This window comes from Streptopelia decaocto (assembly GCF_964273445.1).
Source record: "Streptopelia decaocto genome assembly, chromosome: 2".
NCBI classification, from domain to species: Eukaryota; Metazoa; Chordata; class Aves; order Columbiformes; family Columbidae; genus Streptopelia; species Streptopelia decaocto.
Window position 1 is genome coordinate 57,652,694 of NC_138655.1, and position 20,465 is coordinate 57,673,158.

General features: G+C 35.8%; 1 protein-coding gene across 1 annotated transcript in view; it reads right to left on the minus strand.

Annotated features, from left to right (window-relative positions):
• Nucleotides 1-2,352: 2,352 nt before the first annotated feature.
• Nucleotides 2,353-20,465, minus strand: part of CDH19 (cadherin 19) — a 70,704-nt gene continuing 52,591 nt past the window's right edge. The window contains exons 10-12 of the mRNA XM_082043775.1: nt 12,484-12,601; nt 10,038-10,289; nt 2,353-5,848 (exon numbers count right to left, since the gene is read on the minus strand). Coding sequence (XP_081899901.1) covers nt 5,358-5,848; nt 10,038-10,289; nt 12,484-12,601 — 861 coding nt within the window. The 3' untranslated portion in view covers nt 2,353-5,357. The remainder of the gene's footprint in view (nt 5,849-10,037; nt 10,290-12,483; nt 12,602-20,465) is intronic.

A 20,465-nucleotide genomic window follows, 5' to 3' on the forward strand; every position in this document is an offset into this window, starting at 1 on the left:
GTATTGTTATCCCCTTCTCCCCTGCCTTCCCCCTTCAGCCCGCCCCTCTCCCCCCTTCCCACTAAGGACAGGCGATCGGGAGGGAAAAAAGGAGAGAGAGAAGAGAATTGGAAAAATTAAAAACATTTTACTAATGCTACTGATAAAATAGAGGAAAATAATACAAAATATATAAAACCAATCTTGAAAGTCCCGGCAAATCGGAATTGCTCCAGCCTATTGTAGGGCTGGCACCCGAAGTCCTGGACTGGACTCTTCAGCCAACTGGAGCTGGATTCAGTCTGTCACTAGGCCTCAGTTCTCAGGGACAACTAGCAAGGTACTCTCCTAATGTCAGCCATAAGGAAACGGGACGAGATCCTCGTGATCTCCCACTTTAATATGAAATATTCACAGGAATGGGATGTTATACTCCATTGGTCAGTTTCTGGGCACCTGTTTCTTGTTGCCCCTCTCACGAGATTTGTGTCCATCTTTATCAATAACCTCACATTACATTGCTATGTTTACCAAAACATGTATCTGGTTTTCAAGGAAAATGAAGCTAATATGAAAGCTTTATCTGACAGGCAAATTCACTAAAAAATAAACTTGTGTTTAACAAAACCAGGATAGGTTTTTATAGGGTATTTTGTGCCCTGCAAAGGGAAAATAAAGGTCCAAATTCTTCTTTTGTTACAGCTTAATTTGTAAAACACCTGGTAAGCTCCATTTCTGATTGTGTTTCAAACTGCATTCCACAGCGGCATTTCTACATGCTGGCTGAGTTTTTAGTTCCCTCCTGCTCTTTCCCTTTTTTTTTTTTTTTTAATTATTATTATTATTATTATTATTATTATTATTATTATTATTATTATTATTTTTAATAGCACACAAAAATAAACATGAGGGAAATTCTCAGAGCAAAAAATGCACATCTGTCAGAATCCTACTAGCCAGTAAACCAATAACGAGGGGAAATTTGGGAAGCTCAAATTGTTCTGTATGATCTTTGAAGTAAACCAAGAAAGTGTGAATTTTACAAGGAATGTCCGAAGCAGTTAATTTATGTCCTGGACACTGCAAAATAAAATTAGAAAAGTGGTATAAACTGGATGCAGTTTTCAGTGTCCAGAAGTATTGTTCCTTTCCGTTGACCCCACTACTCAGGCCTAATATCCCACAACAATTTGCTTCATCCCTAAGCAGTGAAGTGGGGCTCCAGAGTGCTCTGCTACAACAGCTAATCGGTGCATTTTGATTGTCCTCACAGTGACTTGCATTATGAAGCACTTTCACTAGACAGCAAAAAAGAAAAAAAACAAAACAAAACAAACAAACAAACAAAAAAACAAACAAGAAATCATCAGCCAATTAGATCCTTCTTTGAATTTCTACTCTTCCAAAATTTTGCAAGTTTGTAACAGAAGTATTCACTTTGTGGATCTTCTTTAGAAGATTTGCTTTCTAATCAGCAGGTCCTCATTGTCTCTCCCGCTCTCCAATAACAATGGAAAATGACTATTACAATCCATTTGCAGTAAGTATTGCAGACTGCTTGTGGGTTTTTTTGTTGATTATTTGGTTGGGGTTTTTTTTAGCAAATCTCAGCCATCTAGCACATAGGAGCAATTATGGATATTTCTGACTTTTGGTATTATCTATTTGCTGTGGTTAAAGTGTTTCATACTGATCTAAGTGGTCTCTCTGTATATGTTTTTTATCCCTCTGTACGCTATAGTTAAACCTTACTGTTCCTTGGACTCTGTATGAGAGATAAGGCTGATATAGACCCATATATGAAGTTTTTTTTTTCTGAATAAAGATGAGAGTATCCAAATTACTGCTGTAAAATCTGTCAATATAAACATTAGTCCACTCTATTTTTCTTTAAAAAATATAGTTTTACCGATTTTCTGATAGCTTTACTAATAGCTACTCATTTTTTTCATATGACTTCTATTCTATTTGTTCATATTCTGGATCAAGGGTTAAATGTATTCTTTGCCAGAACGTAAAACTGCATCATCTCCTTCAACTTCTGCTCCTCAGAGACCATACATTAGATCTGACTTTGAAAAATAAAATGCACACTGCCTTTTCAGAAATATTTTACTCTCATCTGACAGGGTTACCCCATACAGTTAAGAATGAGTTTTAAAACAACTACATTTCCAATGCAAATTTTGAAAGCAAAACTAGGAGTGTAATGACAGTATCTGTGAGAAAACGCGGTAGGAAAATTATGTGAATTAAAGACTGAGATCATCCTCAGTGACAAGCAGGATTGCTTCTCAGTGTTATGATAATAAAAAACCTACATTGTGATATGCAAAATGAAAAGCAAATGAAAACATTTTATTTTGAGTGAATTTATAAATAAAATACCCTTTTCCAGTCACAACAATGAGCCTGAAGGTGCAATGTGCTGTCAAGTGATTTTGTTCTTCTCAATGTTAAGCATTTATTAATATATGCATAGTATTCATTTCCTTGACTTTTAAATAATAAAATCATTAACACAACACTCTGAATCCTTATGAATGAGAAATGAAACAGGAAGCCAATGTTTTATCAGATATTTCAGTAGTTCTCAACCTATCTCATTACCATGTTACAGAAAAAGAAATATACAGGAACATCTCTTCAAAGCATCCAGAGACAAAAGCAGTATGTACAACCACAGTCTTATGATCAGGCAGTAAGTCTTCCTTATATTCCCTCAGGCAGGTCATGAACAGTGCAATATATATTTACCATCTGATACTCTTTTTGCAATCTTCACTTCAGACAAGAGCATAGCAAATTCTAGTTTCTATCAAATTTTAAAAGATAAAGGTAGGAGAGGATTCTCTTGGGAAAACCATTCCACAGTTTAATAGATCTCATATTCAGTAACTCTGGCTTATAACTTATCTTTATTAATTTCATAATATTAATTTTAGTGATATCTGTTATGTGTTCAGTTTTACCTTCCTCAGAATGTTTACCCCCTTCAAATAAGCAGACGCTTCTACAAAAGTTTTTTGCAGACATTGTAAAAAACAATTAAGAAGAGTATATTAAAAGAAGTGTAAAGTTTCAGCTAAAGATCATTTAAGATCCATTTTAGACCATTATTCTCTTTCATATAGAAGTGATTGACAATGGCATACATTGGTTATAAAAATTACATGACAGCGGTATGCACTGGTTACAAAATTATTTATCTCTGAAGTTCCTTCCAATGCAAAGAGGAAATTATAATGGAAGTGCAAATATGGTTGAGTGTTCAAGGCTATTTCCCCACATAAACAGACAAAATCTCTGGATTGAGAAAGGATCAGACGCTATTATCCTTTTTTTGTACTAAATGCAACCTGAAAATACATGGAATTCTATTAATGCCACTGGGACCATCTGTGGAATAAGGATTTATTTAGGGTACAACCCACACAAATCTATAGACCTAATCCTAAAAATGTACTTTTCACCATCTCCAACAACCAGTGCATGTATAGTTGTTCTCTCTCTATTCCCCTCCATGGAACAAATTACTAATATATACAATATTATCTCAAATAAAAGTTATTTTCCCACCTCTTTTTGAGAGCTATTAAACGCAAATACTACAGTTGTTAATACAATGTTTTTACTTGTGCAGCTTGTAAAGCTGTTTTGTAGCTGCCTATTCATACAGGCATCCTAGCATAAGACTAGCAAGAACCAGTTTTTTCCTTATAAAGCAGATGCTGCTTCATCTGCCCCTGGTCAAATGACAGCCCTTCCCCTTATTTTTCCAGCTACGAATATCATGTATAATGTTTCTGCCCTTACCAGACATCACATTGGAAATCTCTCCTGATTTTCAAGCTCCTCCACATGTTTTATTTTTAGCTGACAGGAATTTAAACTCTGCATTGGCACTTTTCCATTAAGCCTACATGCCTTGGTTTTCTTCAGTGAACAGCAATTGTAGCAAACATTGCAGAGCCTGTCTGTTACATGTCTTTTTTTGTTTGTTGTTTCTATTTTTTTGTTTGCTTTTTTCCTTGCATAAGTATTGCCTGGCTCTCCATAGTACTTACCTGAAATCTTATAAAAAAAAAGTGGGGGGGAACCCCAATTTTGTTTATTCTGATGCCAGCTTTCAGCTGTGCATCAGTGGATTAGGTGATGTAGTTTCTGTAAAATAAATAACTGATGGAAGATAAGTGAATAAAAAAAAAGCAGGTTGCTTTTTCAGAAAGACTGTTTTGAACATGTTTGATGACCCTCAGATGCTGCTGGGTAGTAGTATAAGTAAGAATAAAGAAATATTCTGAGACAGCTTTATATTCATTATCAAAAGTTTGGAAATAATACAGTGGGAAATTAATGTTGAAGTCTGACTTGAGTCTCTCAGAATGTTTCAAGATCATTTTCAAAGTGGACTAACATCAAAGCAATTTATTATCTTATTATCTGATGTTATACATAAAGTTTTATAACCATCAGCTTAGCATTTTAAAGATTCTTAATACTGTTATAATAAAACTGACTACTGCAGATAATTTTATATTCCACAATAAAAAAATATATCTGTGCTGGTAAATCTGTTATCTTTTAAACTCTTAATAAAAGGAAAAATACCTGTATTTGGATATCATTTTATTCTAATTACAGTAATATATAATGTGGTCAATTGTAATATTTACATTGAATATTGATTCTGACTTGAACTGATTTCTTTTTTCTATCTTATTTGCTAAATTAAGTATTGGTTTATGCATTTTCCAATAACTCCATTAAAAACTAAAATGGCAGCAAATATTTGCTGATGCTATAATAGGTCTTTATTTCTACAATGAGAGAAAAAAAACCCACTTGTTTGAGTTTTAGTGTCCTAAGAATAATAAATAGATGATTCTATGAGTGCTTATATTAGAATATTTAGGGTCTATTTTCACACAAGTGTATTTATATAGTGAAGCATTATACAAATATGCATTTTTAACTTTGGTTAATGAACATATTCAACTGCAACAGCAAAAGTCTTAACTTTGGAAACAGTTTAAAGCTTATGGATGACAGAATATTTGCAATATCCAGTTATGGCTTCTACTCCTCCTTTTGTACTTACAGGACACAGATTTTCAGTATCCAAAAGGGGACCTAGATATCCAAAGCAGCACAGTTTGCATTTGGGCACCTAAATAGCCACCAGATTTTCAAACAGGAGACCTCATGGCACACCTGGTGCAATTTTTAGAAGATCTCCATATCCAAGATTTTCCAGAAAAAACAAACTTGGGCTTTTATTTTTCATGCTTAAATTTGGGATTACCTCCTTTTTAAAAAGCCACAGGTTTTTTTGGTTGCTGAAGTTTAGGAAACTAAAACAACAAACCAAATGGTACCTAATCCCCCACACTTCTATGGGAAGTGTACATGCCTGCAAGCTGTTTAAAGTGAGGTCCCCAGTCTGTAAGGTAGTCATAACTCTGATCCACATCTGACATGTTTGAACTTAAAGAGCTGAGGGATCCTGCCAAAGAGCCAGTACCCTCAAACGCATAGGTCTGAAGTGAATCATATGGAGGAGCACGAGGATCTGTATTCGCCTCTTCAAGCTTTTCTGAAATGAATTGCCTGAAGATTGCGCTGTCAGGGCCAACTTGTAGAGACTGTCTGTAGAGGCTGTGGATTTCTGTGGTGACCTTCTTCCGAGGTTTGTGGGTTCGCATGATAGTGTGGGTTCTCAGTGCTGAAATATCAAAGGCTTCTGTGTCCTCCTCACCACCTCCTTCGTCATCATACCTGACAATGTTCTCTCTGAATTCTTCAATTTTCTCTGAAAAGGGAGTCTTCTTTCGCTGCTGCCTTATGGCTAGAATTGCCAAAAAGAACACTGAAAAAGGGGAAGAGAAGGGAAGGGAAACAAATAAATGGTAACATTTTTTAAGATCAAAGCTATTGCAAAGAGAAGCTATTTTGACAAATTTAGAGAGCTGTAATTTTAATGGATTTTTTAATTTTAAGATGAGCATAATATGTGGTGGTAAAATAGCTACAAAGGGACTTATAAAATAGGTACATGAAATGGAGCAGTTGTTTTGTTAGATAGGAGTTTGGAACTGATAGAAACACAGGCTATGCTTTTTGAAACTGCTTTGTTTTATCACGTTATATACCAGTTGCACATTCAGAATTTAAATTCTTAATCTTTCCCTTTCTCTCAGATCAAAGCCCCAGGAAGATCAAATGAAATATGAGTCAGTGAGTAAGATGTTCTCCTCAGCTGGTTGAATCATTGAATTCCATAGACCATGCAGAGTGTGGTTCAATTATTTCTGTAATACTGGTTGGGAAATCTGAAAACTATCACTAAATTTTGCCTAATGTTGCAGCATTACTGACTACCAAGGCATATGAATCAGAGTAGCCTGTTCCTCTCATATATGAAAACTTTTTAAAATTTTATTTTAGAGCATGATTTTTTAGTCCTATCTCATTTCTTTTTCTTTTTCTTTTTCTTTTTTTTTTTTTTTCTGAATGATCCTTTAGAAATAGTACATGACTTTCACAGAGATTAATGATTTCAGTTTTTGACTAACATTTACTGCAGTTCTCTTTAATAAGTAAGTAGTTTGTGAACTGTATTTTTTTTCTCAGGACATCACATGATACAACTACCAACAACGACAAGATTTTGCCTCACTTGGGGATATGAGGGACCTAAACCAGTTCTCTATTTCCACATTTTTACTGTATGCTATTTCATTTGATTGGGAGATAACAACACCAAACTTGAATGCATTGGAAACAGGAATTTCTACAATGTACTATGTATTTACAAAACCCAGATACTTTCAACTCTCCTTACACTTTGCATAGTGAATGATTCTAATGGTACACATCATGACACTGGTAAATGGAAAAAAAATGGAACTTAAGATTTCATTGGAAAACATACTCTATGTAGAACCTTTTATTATTTCATTTTAATATTCACAAAAATTCATTTGAAGATTTAATGCATTTAAAATCATTGAATCATAGAATTGTTTTGGTTGGACCAAATATTTAAGATCATCGAGTCCAACCATGAACCTAGCACTGTCAAGTCCACTTCTAAACCATGCCCCTAAGAACCTCATCTACTCACCTTTTAAACACTTCCAGGGATGGTGACTCAAACACTTCACTGGGCAGCCTGTTCCAAAATATGTGTGTCTAAGAAGAATGTGGTAGATTCTTTTTCTTTTGAATTAATATATTTATCTATATCCCTGCTTTCACTTTTGTGATGTGCATAGGGCCAGTACACACCAAGGGTTTGTTCTATATGGAGAGAGGACCTCTCTACAAGCAACCAAGAAGCCTTTGATAAATAATTCCACTGACAGACTGGATAATGCAGACTGGATAGTTTGCCTGATCCTCAGTCCCTTAAAATCACAACACAAAATGACCAAGTTCAGATATCCTGCAACAATCAAAGAAAACTTGACATGTACACTGGCCAGACTGCAAGGTCTGAGGCAGGGACTTCAGTCAGGGGGCTTGCTTTCCAGTACCACTATTGAAGATTGCCTGGGACAGGGAAAGCTCAAATTTAAATAAGGTAACTCTGAAGTACAAGCAAGTCTAGAAAACACAAATCCAATTGTATGTTCCTGTTTCCTCTGTTGGAAACCAAGCGATGAAAGTAGGGGAACTAGTGCATCCCTGGACTTTGCTATGGAGTCAAGAAATGGCTAATGTCTGGACAAGAGTACTGCTTTCCAGACATAATAATTATGAGGTACCTCTCTGTTGTTTTCATCCCTTCCCTTTCTTTTCAATCTGTTCACAGCAGTAAATGAAAACACATGCATTTTTTGTAAGTCATTCTGTTTCTCTGTTTCTGCAGTTTCCTTCATGTCACTTTATCTTGAGAGTTCAAAGCCATATGAAGATGCTGACTCACAATTAACAGGCACACCCATCTAACTTCTTCTGGGCAACCCATCTAACTGTGGGGCTAAATTACACAGTTCCATTTTAGAAATTTCAATGAGTTCTCACCAAGACATTCAGTCAGGAGGTCAAAGGTACAACAGGAAATCAGTAGACCCAGTTTCTGTTCCTTCTGCTAAGGAAAATAAGCAGTAACCTTATGTACAGAATGAAAAATATGGGTGATTTTTAACTTGTTAAATTTCTTTTTTCACTGGTGTAAACTCAAAATAATTCCATTAGCTTTATTAGACTTGTTATTCTTGTCTTCTACTGCTACTATGGCAGATCAAAATACAGCATCACAATAGAGCTGCAAGCTTTCATTTTCCAGATTCAGCTTTCTTCTGGTTGATGGTGATATGCTTAGTGTTGTATGATGTTATTTATAGACTAGTAGAGGTCATACTCTATGAAGGTAGAAAAAAGAATGTTCTTCACCTAGATATCCTTCATATGGGAAAAAAAAAAAAAGGCTTTACTTAAAATTGTGTGCATCTTTTTCAGTGATATAAGAGTTTAAAAATATTGCTATTGTATTTGATCTCATTAACAAATACATTGAGAAAATAATTTTCACTGAAGGATTTTGTTTCTTAAGGCAATGTAATTTCTGTTATTATTACTTCTTTCTTTCTGGACATTATATTTGTGTAGCTAGATACTATGGTGCAGTTTTCTTGTTTTTTCTTTTGTTTACAATTTTATTGAAAAACAATTTTGCACAACTTATAATGATGACTTGATGTCACACTGATCATTGAAATCCTGATTCTAGCTTCATTTTCTTACTTTGGAGTTGGTTGTAGTTTCATTTGTGGCAAAATGGGTTTACTTACATAGTACATTGATTATTTTGTGGTGGTTTTGGATATGGCATTTTATGAAACATACTGCTATAAGCACTGTATGATATGCCATAGTATTACACAGGCAACAGGGATTTGGAGGTCTTTCCCTGTTGCTTTGTTTGCATCAGCTTGAATTTGGTCTTGAGGCCCATGACCATAATCAGTGACCAAGCTCTAAGGTCATTTTGCCTTGGAAAACAAATCTACCCATCTCTATCACTTCTTTCTTTCATGGCCTCAGAAGCTACCATACCTTAGCCTCACTAACTCTGACAGGTACAGAGTTTCAGGATGGATATTTAAACTTTAGAGAATGATTAGTGCAATATGCCTGCCATTATAATGTGTCAGTGTCATCAAATCACTCATAGGACACTGCAGGAATATCGTTTTGCTGAGAAAAGGTAAATGCATTACAGCAGCGACAGCTACATGCTTCACCAGGTGAAGAAGCTGTTTTCCTGAATACTGTCACTCCAACATGTCTTGCGGCATCCCTGGCCCCATACAGAGCAGGAACAAGCAGCCTTGGACAGCTAGTCTGGTTTTGAGTGCCATTTGCCAGCCATGCATGACTCTTTGCAGAGGTACAAGCAAGGTGCGTTTAAAGTGCTCTCAAACCTACTTTTCACATCCACAATCTTCCAAATGTAGTGGAGGCTAATCTGGTCTCTCCTGAGAGGAAAAAGGAGATGTCCAACATTTGCAGAAAAATTTGTCTGGAGATGTAACCTTTTTAATTGATCAAGAAACTCCCTGTTTTGTTTTGGAGTTAGTTTCTAAGAGTATAAGGTTATCTTTTTCTTTTATTATTTTTAATTGTTTTTAGCTTTGTATTTGGCATACCTAAGGCAGAATTTGTAGGGTGATGTGCCTTTTATTATTTTCTTATAACTAGCCAATTTTCCTATGTAGCATTGTCTTCACCTTAACCTGGGCTCAATAGAGACTTTAGATTCCAAAATCTTTATTATTATCAATCCTGCAGAGGTAAGTAAGACCATGACTCAGCTGGAGCCAACATTTAGGAAATTGTGTTAAAAATAAAACTTTACTGAAAACTGGAGGGACAGATAGTGAATTATAGTTAAGGAAAACAAAAACAAAACCAAAGAAGCAACATTTGCCTTATCGCAATTTTTTTTCAATGACACAGTAGTTCCAGTCTTCCAGTCAAGAGAACATCTTCATCCCTTAACCAAGCCCGCTGTAAAAAGAAACAAAGTAATATCTCTTACTTTTACTTACCTAAGAGTATTAGTATGCAAGCCAAAATAGCAACTAAGGCTTCTGTGCTGAGACCCATGGAATACAGGAAAGCTCCATATCGACAGTAGAAGGTGTTAACTTCGGTGTCACAGTTGCAGACAGTGATGGTAAGAGTATTTGTGCTTGTCAGTGGTGGGGTTCCGTTATCCAGAATTAAAATTGGCAAGTAGAAATAAAACTGCTCTTCCCTCCTGAAGCCACTTTTTGCTGTGAAAATTCCAGCTGTGTTATCTAGAAGATAAATTATTATTCATTATACATATTTATCACTATTTAACAACATTAAAGCTCCAGTGGAATCTGGCCTATTTTAAAAACAATAGTACAGAGTGAAGCTACAGTTTTAAGAAAGTTAAAAAACTAAAACCAGGCACTGACATGTGGAGGATTTTTTTGTGTCAATCATGAATAAATCACATTTATTTTTGACAGATGTATTCTAGGGGCAATAATAATATTTAACATAAGAGCTCTATTTTTAATGTTCAGAGCTAAAAAATATTCCACTGTGTTCAGTACCTGACACCTGCTCAGACTAATTAATTGGTTCTCAAACAGTTCTCTGTAAGCAGCTGCTACCAATCCAGCAGTTCACAGATGAAATATAGACAGTTTACCAGTTAAGACGTTTTAAAAGTGTGTCTGGCAGCACACAGAGAAAGCAGGTGGCAAGTGAAAGAAGAGAAACCAAAAGAAGATACACTAAATTAGTCTTTTATTTCTTTCTCTGACTCAAATACCGGAACTAGCTGAGCACCTACTATCTAAATTAGCAAAGAGTTGCTAGAGGTTCTTGTCTTGCTCTGTATTTAACTATTAGTGTTTAGAAATCAGTTCTGTACAAAAAACAGTAAGCAGCTTAAGTTCAGCTCCTGTTGCATATCAGCTCATTCAAATCTGAAAATTAGTTTGTTGCAAATCCAAGTAACCCTGTCTAAATCTGTGTATGATGGAAATGAGAAAAATATATAAATATTTACATGTCAGAATTTTTTAGCATGGCAGGATGAATTACTGAGTGTGAGAATACATGTAAGTGGGAAAAAAAAAAAAAGTTTCTGCCATTGTCTGTATAATACTTCAAACAGTCTACTGAAGTTAGCTCTCTCACATTTAAGTTCTAGGTTTCTGTCATAGTTCGGAAAGTAGCTCTGACTCTGAGCTGACTCTGAGGTGACTCTACACCTGTAGAGTCACTTTTGCTTTTGCCTAAGACTATCCCAAGTCACCTCTCCGTTTCTATGAAATGCAGCAGAAAAGGAGAGATTGAGGGCTGATCATACCGTATTTTAAAAGGTTGTGGTTTGGGGTTTTTTAAGCGTCTTTGTTTGTTTGTTTGTTTGTTTTTCCTCATCAGTAGCCACCAAAAGGAACTAGAAGTGTTGTCTTGTGTGTGGCTCTGCTCTGGCTTTGCGCAGAATGAGCAAAGGTGGGAAACCCTTGCGGCTTGTACACTATTCGACCTTAATGTAAAAACTCATCTCTTTCTGGCACTGGGAGAGAGGTTAATGAGGTTGAGAACTGAAATACATATTAATACATTGACTTTAACTTTGGGGATATTGAGAGAAGTTGTTCGCTGTTTAACATAGTCTGAACTTTCCAAAACTTATTTCCATTGATTTATTCATCTAGCCAGATCAATTAAATAATTAGCGAAGTAAATTAGAACATTGTGTACTTTAGCTGAATCTGAAGAAGCTCTTCTTTGTAGTCTCAGCAGGCTGACTCTAAGTGGTCATCTTCCCTGAAATTCCACCAGATACTGCACTTGTACATTTTCACCTCAGACTGTTTTTGCTTGATATTTGCTTGATATTCCCTGAAATTCCCTGAAATTCCACCAGATACTGCACTTGTACATTTTCACCTCAGACTGGTTTTGCTTGATATCTCTCTATATCACTCTTTTAATAGGAGTCTCAATAAATATCAGTGCTGAATATCATTCATATATATAGAAGACATTTTTATGCTGTCATCAGTAGTTAGTGTATGCAGTTTAAAATATATTAAGGAATAAGATTACATTCTTATTTGTTCTGTGTTTTGTCTTGCTGAAGTAATGAAGTAACAGACTTACAATAACAGCAATCTTCTATTTCTGGTGATCTCGTTTCTTAGACAAATCACTAATTCTAACAAGAAAGTTGGAATTTTCCACCATATCTTATATTAATAAAATAAATTCTAAGGAATACCAGAGTATTTTTCATTTCAGTATTTTTTCTTTCCTTGAAATAACACTGTCTTTTGCTGTTTGTGTTACTCTGCTGAAAAAGGAAAATAAACTCCTTGGTATTACTGAATTATGTTTTTGAAATTCACTTTATGACATGTTCATATCTTATAATGACAATTTCTACCCCTAGAAGCATGCATATTTCATTCAGAAGGTGTTAAAGAGCTACATGAATGACACTACCTTGATTATCTTTGACAGAAAAATGTGAGTTGTTTGTGGCCTCCTGAGCCAATAAGAAGTAAAAATGGTGACCTTCTGGTGAGTCATCTTGATCCACTGCACTGATGCTTTGAATTAGCTGGAAACACAGATAAACAAAATTGTTTAAGAATAAAAGTATTTACTTGCCCTTTAAAACAATAAAAGGACTTATCAGGTAGGTAAGCTCTTGATGCTAGAGATGTGAACTCCGAATACATATTGAGTTCATGTTACGTACTCACAAATGTATATATTTTATACCCAAACAGGCTTATAGAGGCTTGTATTCTGAAAATAATCTGCTTTGATTTTTCATCTATTTGAGAGAGGCAGGCATTAAAAACTAGTGAAAATGTAAAAGATTTTCTAGATCAAAAGACCAGGTGTAAATGAAGTTTCCACAAATGGAAAAAATAGCCATGTATATAGTGTTTTGTTCTTTTTTTTTTCAAGGTGCAATGTATGTCATTCTACATTTGAAAAATCCCTCTATACAAAATCCATTTCCTTCTGGTCCATGAAGACATTGACATCATTCAACCGATATACTGTACCTCCAGTAAGTGAGATATAGTGACAAGTCCATGCGCTGAATTGTTGATTCTGTATAACGGATTGATTATGTAACTTGTTGGCTGCTTTTTCTCAAGAGAGCAAAATAGACTTCATTTGCAAATATGTCAAACTAGACAGTAATTGCAAGATTAAATAAAAAATAACAGCTGTAATTCAAAAGAATATGGTTCATCTCTGTAAATAAACAACCAGCCACACAGCAGTTATCATAATTAGCAATATTTCTGCTTAAAAATAGGTTATATTTATTATTTTTGTCAGTAAATATCTAATGATCTGAGCATCAACATATATTAGTGAGTATCCTTAGCAATCAGGAGAAAAGTAAACTGATGCAAGCCCACCAGCTTTCAGAAAAATAGTGTCCAACTTGACCTTGGTCTCTATTTTACGTCATTTCATGCTTTGCATCTATTTGTACCTAAGAGACTTGAAGCCTCAACTTTCTCCAAATCAGAAAGCACCCAAATAGTACAAGCAGTGCTTTAAAAACAAAGCAGTAAGTCAACAGAAGTGACTACAGCCTTCCATCTGTGCCTTTGAAAACTCTTTCCTGATTAAATCATTTTTCAATCAAAGATCTAAGACTTCAGCAAACATTCTTTTGCTTTTCAAGCAAGCTAAGTTTGATTAAAACATCACAGCAGAGTGCAAAATGTGGCTGACACCCCAGAAACTTTATATTCTTAGCACTCTGACCTTTTTATATGTGACATTTATTTCAAATCTGTATTTTTACTCTACGGAAAAATAAGGACCCTTGAGATTTTTTTATTGCCACTAATGAGAGGAGTGATTGTTATTTATGTGCTTGGTGACATTGTACAAAGGATGAAGCTTCTTGAGGGAATTTTTTCCCTTTCCTGAGACCAAATAAAATAGCTAAGGTGGTACAAATAGAGGTCTAGCTATGCAGGTCAAGAAATCAGGGAAAAGCGATAACTGATCACTAATATTACCTTGATAATAACCCACAGGTTGCATTTTTATAAGAGAATACAGTTCCCAGAATATGCTCAATATGAACAGCAATAGAGAAGAAAAATATTTATCCAGTATAAAACATAAACAATGGCACATTTTCATGATAATATTCTGCCATATACCTCAAAAAATTAAAAAATACTATATTGGTGTTTGTTGATGATCTCCATGGCTGCAGCTGAGAAAAAGCTTTGTATGGATGTATGTCTGTCCATACAATCCAGGGTGTATCAAGATAAAGTGAACATACAGAGTAAAATAGTTATCCACAAAGACATCTTAGACACATCTATTTTGTTTGTTTATTTGTTTGGCTTTTTAGTTCAGTTACTTGGTAGAGAAGAATTGCCTACCTACCAAAAAAAAAAAAAAAGGTAAATTATAGATATGATTTTTATACTTCATTCTGATTAATAGTTATTTAAGCAGGTATCAGCAATGTCCTTGTAGAGGATATTTTTAGGAGTCTATAATGTTTGAAAATCATAACATAATTGCAGTTGAGAATTAGATACTCTTTTGATATACCATTATTAACTGCAATTAGTTCACATACAGAATGTATTTGCCCCATCAATTTTATCTATACTTGATCCAATAAATAAAATTCTGAGGACTGTGTGTGTCTAGCCAAAAAAATCCCCACCTTCTCTTGTTTTGATCTGTACTGTGCCGTTCTACACAAACCTATGGTTATTCTGGACATATTCATATGCCTTTAAGGATTCACCCTATAAGCAGGGGAATAGTTGGAACATAAGGGGGAATAGTTGGAACATAAGGACAGGGCAAACCCTTATTGTTTATTTCTTACTGTATTACTTCCACTAAGATTCAGCAAAACCCAGATGAGCCTATAAAATATTCATCGAGCAATAGGCAGATCTGATTTTGCTGACTCTAAAGGAAAAAATCACCCAGAGAGAAGGAAACTGTTTCTTATTTTTCAGGTTTCCTAGGCTTTTGTACATCTAACCTTAGAGATTCTAGCCTTTCACCAGGGAAACTGGCACAAGAGACTGAAAACTGTACTTATTGCTTGCGAGTCAAGGTTTAAAAAACCCCTGCATTTTAGAATGTAAACAAAGAAACAGAATAAATTATGTGTTCCTTCTGCAAAGTTATATCTGTTGCCATATTGACTAGGCTGAAATTTCGTTGCTGTAAAATTTATTTCAGGTCTCATTAATCTAGAACCTAAAGTTCCATTTGAAAATGTACGTTTCTTCAAAGCTGAGATTAATTTATTCATTTTTTTCTTGAAAAACTGATATGAGTTCATGGTGGGTGGGCCTCATTTACTATTTCTTTCCACAGACAGAGATCACTGCTGGGAGCAGCAGGACCTCCTTTGATCAAAGGTCAGAAAAAAATGTGACCTACTATACTCAACTTCCCCATCCACCTGACTAGTTGGCACTTTCAACTGATAAATATCATCTGTGAGGGACTCTAAGATATCAGTAACAGCTCTGATCTCTCATTCATTAATTATTTTGCACAAAAGAGATTTTCTGTAAACCCTTCTGGACTGTATGTCTCATTGAATTCTGTTTGTCTTGCAAATAACAATTTATGGAGTATAGAGTAGTTGACTGCCTGGTAGTCTTGATGAAAATTCATTGAAAATTTATTTCCTCAATCCAAAGTGGTCTCACTGAATTGGAATTATAGGGGTCTTCAGAAGGAAGAAGAAAGCTTCTCTGTTACAGTCCTTTCTGCTTCTAAGGGCTTTCTCTTGACCGAGTTCAACTTAAGGTATAGACTGCCTGAACAACAATCAGTACTATTAATTTTTACGGTAGAGTACTTGAGTGTATACTTTGGAGACCATTGTCCATGCTTCCATACCAAACCATAGTCTTACTATTCCATTTAGACAGATGGAAAGAAGAACAAATTTTCCACCTGTCTCTTTCTACTTCAGTTTATTTTGTTTTGTTTTCCACCCAACATCCTTTAATAGGAGCTCTGCTGTGTTTTATGGGATGTAAGAGATCTGATCACTCACCTGTTTTGGGAGTACAGGAGGGTTTTGTTCAAATTGGCAGAGGTGTTATGAGTAGTAGGATTTTTCTCGTTGCTTAATTATGTGTCATTATCATCAGAATTTATTGCAGGTAAAATATTAAAATGTTCATTAGTATAACCATCTGCATTTTCCAGGTAGAGCTTCTACCTCAAGACCAAGGTTTTCCTTTTGACTGCTTCTCTATCTTTTTTGATGAGCAAACTGGCACAATATTGATCTAATTTCTCTGGGTCTACTGTAGGGTGTTTCTGCTCAGCTATAAAAAAAAAATGGTCTACATCTCAGCAGAGGAATGACAAACAGAAAGTTCATGCCATGACACTTAGTTGCCTTTTTATGTTTGTTTGTATATGCTGATAAACTCTTCCTACCTGTTCCATCCTGCTATGAGATAATGTTGTTGAATCATGGTCCATATAAAGCAGAAAAAAGGAATTTTCAGTTGGCCACTGTGTCCACTGTTTCAGAATATCACAAGTTACACACAGTGCATCTTCAAGTGCAGTTTAGAGTCAGGGTCTGTTAGAATATATGATGCTTTCACAGCTTCACCCAGTTTTAATACTCTAAGATAGGGATGTCAAACTCATTTGCACCAAGGGCCACATCAACCTCTTGGCTTCAAGGGGCCAAATGTAATTTTAGGACTGTATGAATGTAGGAGTAGTTAGGAGGAGGAGTCTGACATTCCTGCTCTAAGGGATGCCCTCATTCCTTTTTTTTTTTTTTTTCTTTTTAACTGTTTATGTTCTTGTCATTACTGCTCAAATGTTACTTTGTAAATGACAAAGAGAACACAACAAGGTGAAATAATAAACATTATGTCAGCAGTGCAGTCAGCATGGCTTTACCAAGGGAAAGTCGTGCTTGACCAACCTCATAGCCTTTTATGAGAATGTAACAAGGTGGATGGACGATGGCAGAGTGGTGGATGTGGTCTACCTTGACTTCAGTAAAGCCTTTGACACAGTCTCCCACAGCATCCTCACAGCTAAGTTGAGGACGTGTGGTCTAGACAATAGAGTAGTGAGGTGGGTTGCAAACTGGCTTAAGGAGAGAAGCCAGAGAGTGGTAATCAATGGTGTGGAGTCTAGTTGGAGGCCAGTATCTAGTGGAGTGCCTCAGGGGTCAGTACTGGGGCCAATATTATTCAATATATTCATTAACGATTTAGACGAGGGAATAGAGTGTACTATCAGCAAGTTTGCTGATGACACTACGCTGGGAGGAGTGGCTGACACGGCAGAAGGCTGTGGTGTCATCCAGCGAGACCTGGACAAGCTGGAGAGTTGGGTGGGGAATAACCTAATGAAATTTAACAAGAGAAAGTGTAGAGTCCTGCATCTGGGCAGGAACAACCCCAGGTTCCAGTATAGGTTGGGAAATTACATATTAGAGAGCAGTGTAGGGGAAAGGGACCTGAGGGTCCCGGTGGACAGCAGGATGACCATGAGCCAGCACTGTGCCCTTGTGGCCTGGAAGGCCAATGGCATCCTGGGGTGTATGAGGAGGGGGGTGGTTAGTAGATTGAGAGAGGTCCTCCTTCCCCTCTACTCCACCCTGGTGAGACCACATCTGGAATACTGTGTCCAGTTCTGGGCCCCTCAGTTCAAGAAGGACAGGGAACTGCTGGAGAGGGTCCAGCGTAGGGTAACAAAGATGATTAAGGGAGTGGAACATCTCCCTTATGAAGAAAGGCTGAGGGAAGCTTGGAGAAGAGGAAACTGAGGAGTGACCTCATTAATGTTTATGAATATATAAAGGGTGAGTGTCACGTGGATGGAGCCAGGCTCTTCTCGGTGGCAAACAATGATAGGACAAGGGGTAATGGGATCAAGCTGGAACACAAGAGGTTCCACTTAAATTTGAGAAAAAACTTCTTCTCAGTAAGGGTGACAGAACACTGGAACAGGCTGCCCAGGGAGGTTGTGGAGTCTCCTTCTCTGGAGACATTCAAAACCTGCCTGGACATGTTCCTGTGCGACTTCACCTAGGTGTTCCTGCTCCAGCAGGATGATTGGACTAGATGATCTTTTGAGGTCCCTTCCAATCCCAAACATACTGTGATACTGTGATACTGTGATTACCTTACTAACTTATCACTATCATCTCTGTACTATCAAAAGTCATTTTATATCACGATTTATTAGAAAGGATCAGTTTTAGCAAATTGCTTGTTTTTAACATTGATCACATACCTCTAGAATTTGATTAAAGATTTCCCCTCTTTTCTTCTGTCAACATTTCATTATGTAGAGAAGAAATATCAAATGAGTACTCTTAACTTTCACTGTAACTGATGATTATTTTATTACATGTGAAGTCCTAAGTAAATATTTTTTTCCTTATCTCTAACTTGAAGTGCTTTGCATACATAGTCACTTCTTTGGAACTGATAAAAATTACTAGGCAAGCTGCAACATCAAAGCCTCTTCACATGTGGTCCCCAAATTACAAGAACTCAGAATGGCCAGAATAAAAATGCACTAGATAAGACAGCATTAATTCAGAATGTAGGTGTGTCCACTGTACCTAAAATCTGTTTTCTGCACGATATGGAGAAAGAAAAAGGGGCTGAAATTACTATGCATACACATAGGTACATTCTGGATGGTCAACTTGCTTACACATAATATACAACATTTGATACGGCTTACATCAGACTTTCAAGCTGCAATTTCAGGCTGAGTTAATTTATTAATGCCTTAGCAACTCAGTTTTCTGCATCAAATCAATTCTTGCTGAGATGTCTCTAGTGTTATGTTTGGGACAGATTTAGTCTGCTTTGTGTTGTGATTATTTTTACAGAATATTTCCTCTGGAATCCAACAGTCTGTAGTTACCATAAACGCACATAAAGGGTAAATATAAATAATTAATACCACATTACGGTCATCATTTACCATGTCTACATGCAGTTATAAAGTCAAAAAGTTAAATCAAAATGGAATCCTCTATCTGGATGCCTTGTTAATATTGTTGTATTTGATCTGATGCTAGTTATAGCTGTAGTAGGATAGGAGTCTACTTTATACAGCAACTTTCACATTCAAGTAATTTTGCAAAGAATGCATTTAATACTAGTGGTGCAGGGAAAGTGCAGTTTCAATGTGCAAAATAACAATTTAGTTGTGGTTAGTATACAGCTGACTTTTGGATTATAGGACAGTACAGAACTATAACAACAAATGGATAGTGAAAAATCCTTTCAAAATATCTGATAAACATGATTAATGGATTTTCCATGGTGACAAAAAATCACCTCTCTATCTTCTTTACATTCATTTTTATTGTTAAATTTCAGATTATAGTCCAACAGACAAAAATGTAATCCTTTTGTTTGAATGTCTTTTGAAGGCTAAGCTAAACATGTCTGTAACTCTCACAAAACCACCGTGTAGGGATATGATGATCAACACTTATTCAATAAAAGCAGACAAAGAATCTTTGATAATCTTTCAGAAAATCCAGAACTTCAAAACAAGCCTTCTTCTCTGGACTGAATCCACCATTAACTGCCTCTGAGTTCGGATAGATAGGACAACAATCAGTGTTTTTCATGATGTGTTTCATATTCTTTATCATAACATAGTGTATGCTAAGGCTATATAAAAATGACTTATTTGACACATTGTAAACCAGGCAGACACCTAGAAAAATGTCACACAAATAAGACAATTTATTTTTTGACATTAACTTTCCCTTTGCAGTCCCTTTCCTTTCTTTCCTCCAAATACTATAAAATGTGAATATATTTTGGAGTGTCCCATGAAAGTAGATACCATTCAGCTGAAATGAGGGAAGGAAGTGAATTCCAGAAGTTCAGAACTTCTCTGAGAATCTCTCTCAGCATATCATTTACAGCTAAATTAATAGAGACAGCTACTTTAGAAATTGAAATATGATAGAGTATCTATAAAAGCTTTAATCTCAACTCATAACATGTAAGTATATTCCTGAGCTCTTTGGAATTGATTGCAGAAATATGGCTAAGATAAAAAGGTATGTAATGTCCTGATTAAGCCCTTCAGCTGCTTAAACTGATTCTTCTGAAATGCAAATTCTGTCGTTCAGTGGAGGACCACACCATCTATAAAATCACTTTTGAACCTTTTGGCTTCTTGATGATGAAAATAAAGAAACTTTTTTTCCGTGAGTGAAAAAAAAAAAAAAAAGCACTGAAGGAGACAGATCAGCTATCAATTCTTTTTTTAAATCAGAAACATTACATAAAATATCATAAACTCTGTAGTAATTACGCACCTCAGCAGTAATTTCACATCGCTCTTCCTAATATGATTTGTTAATAAGAAGATTATTTAACATTACTGTTGTGGTCTTCAAAGGCTTAACGAAATATGTCTGTGAT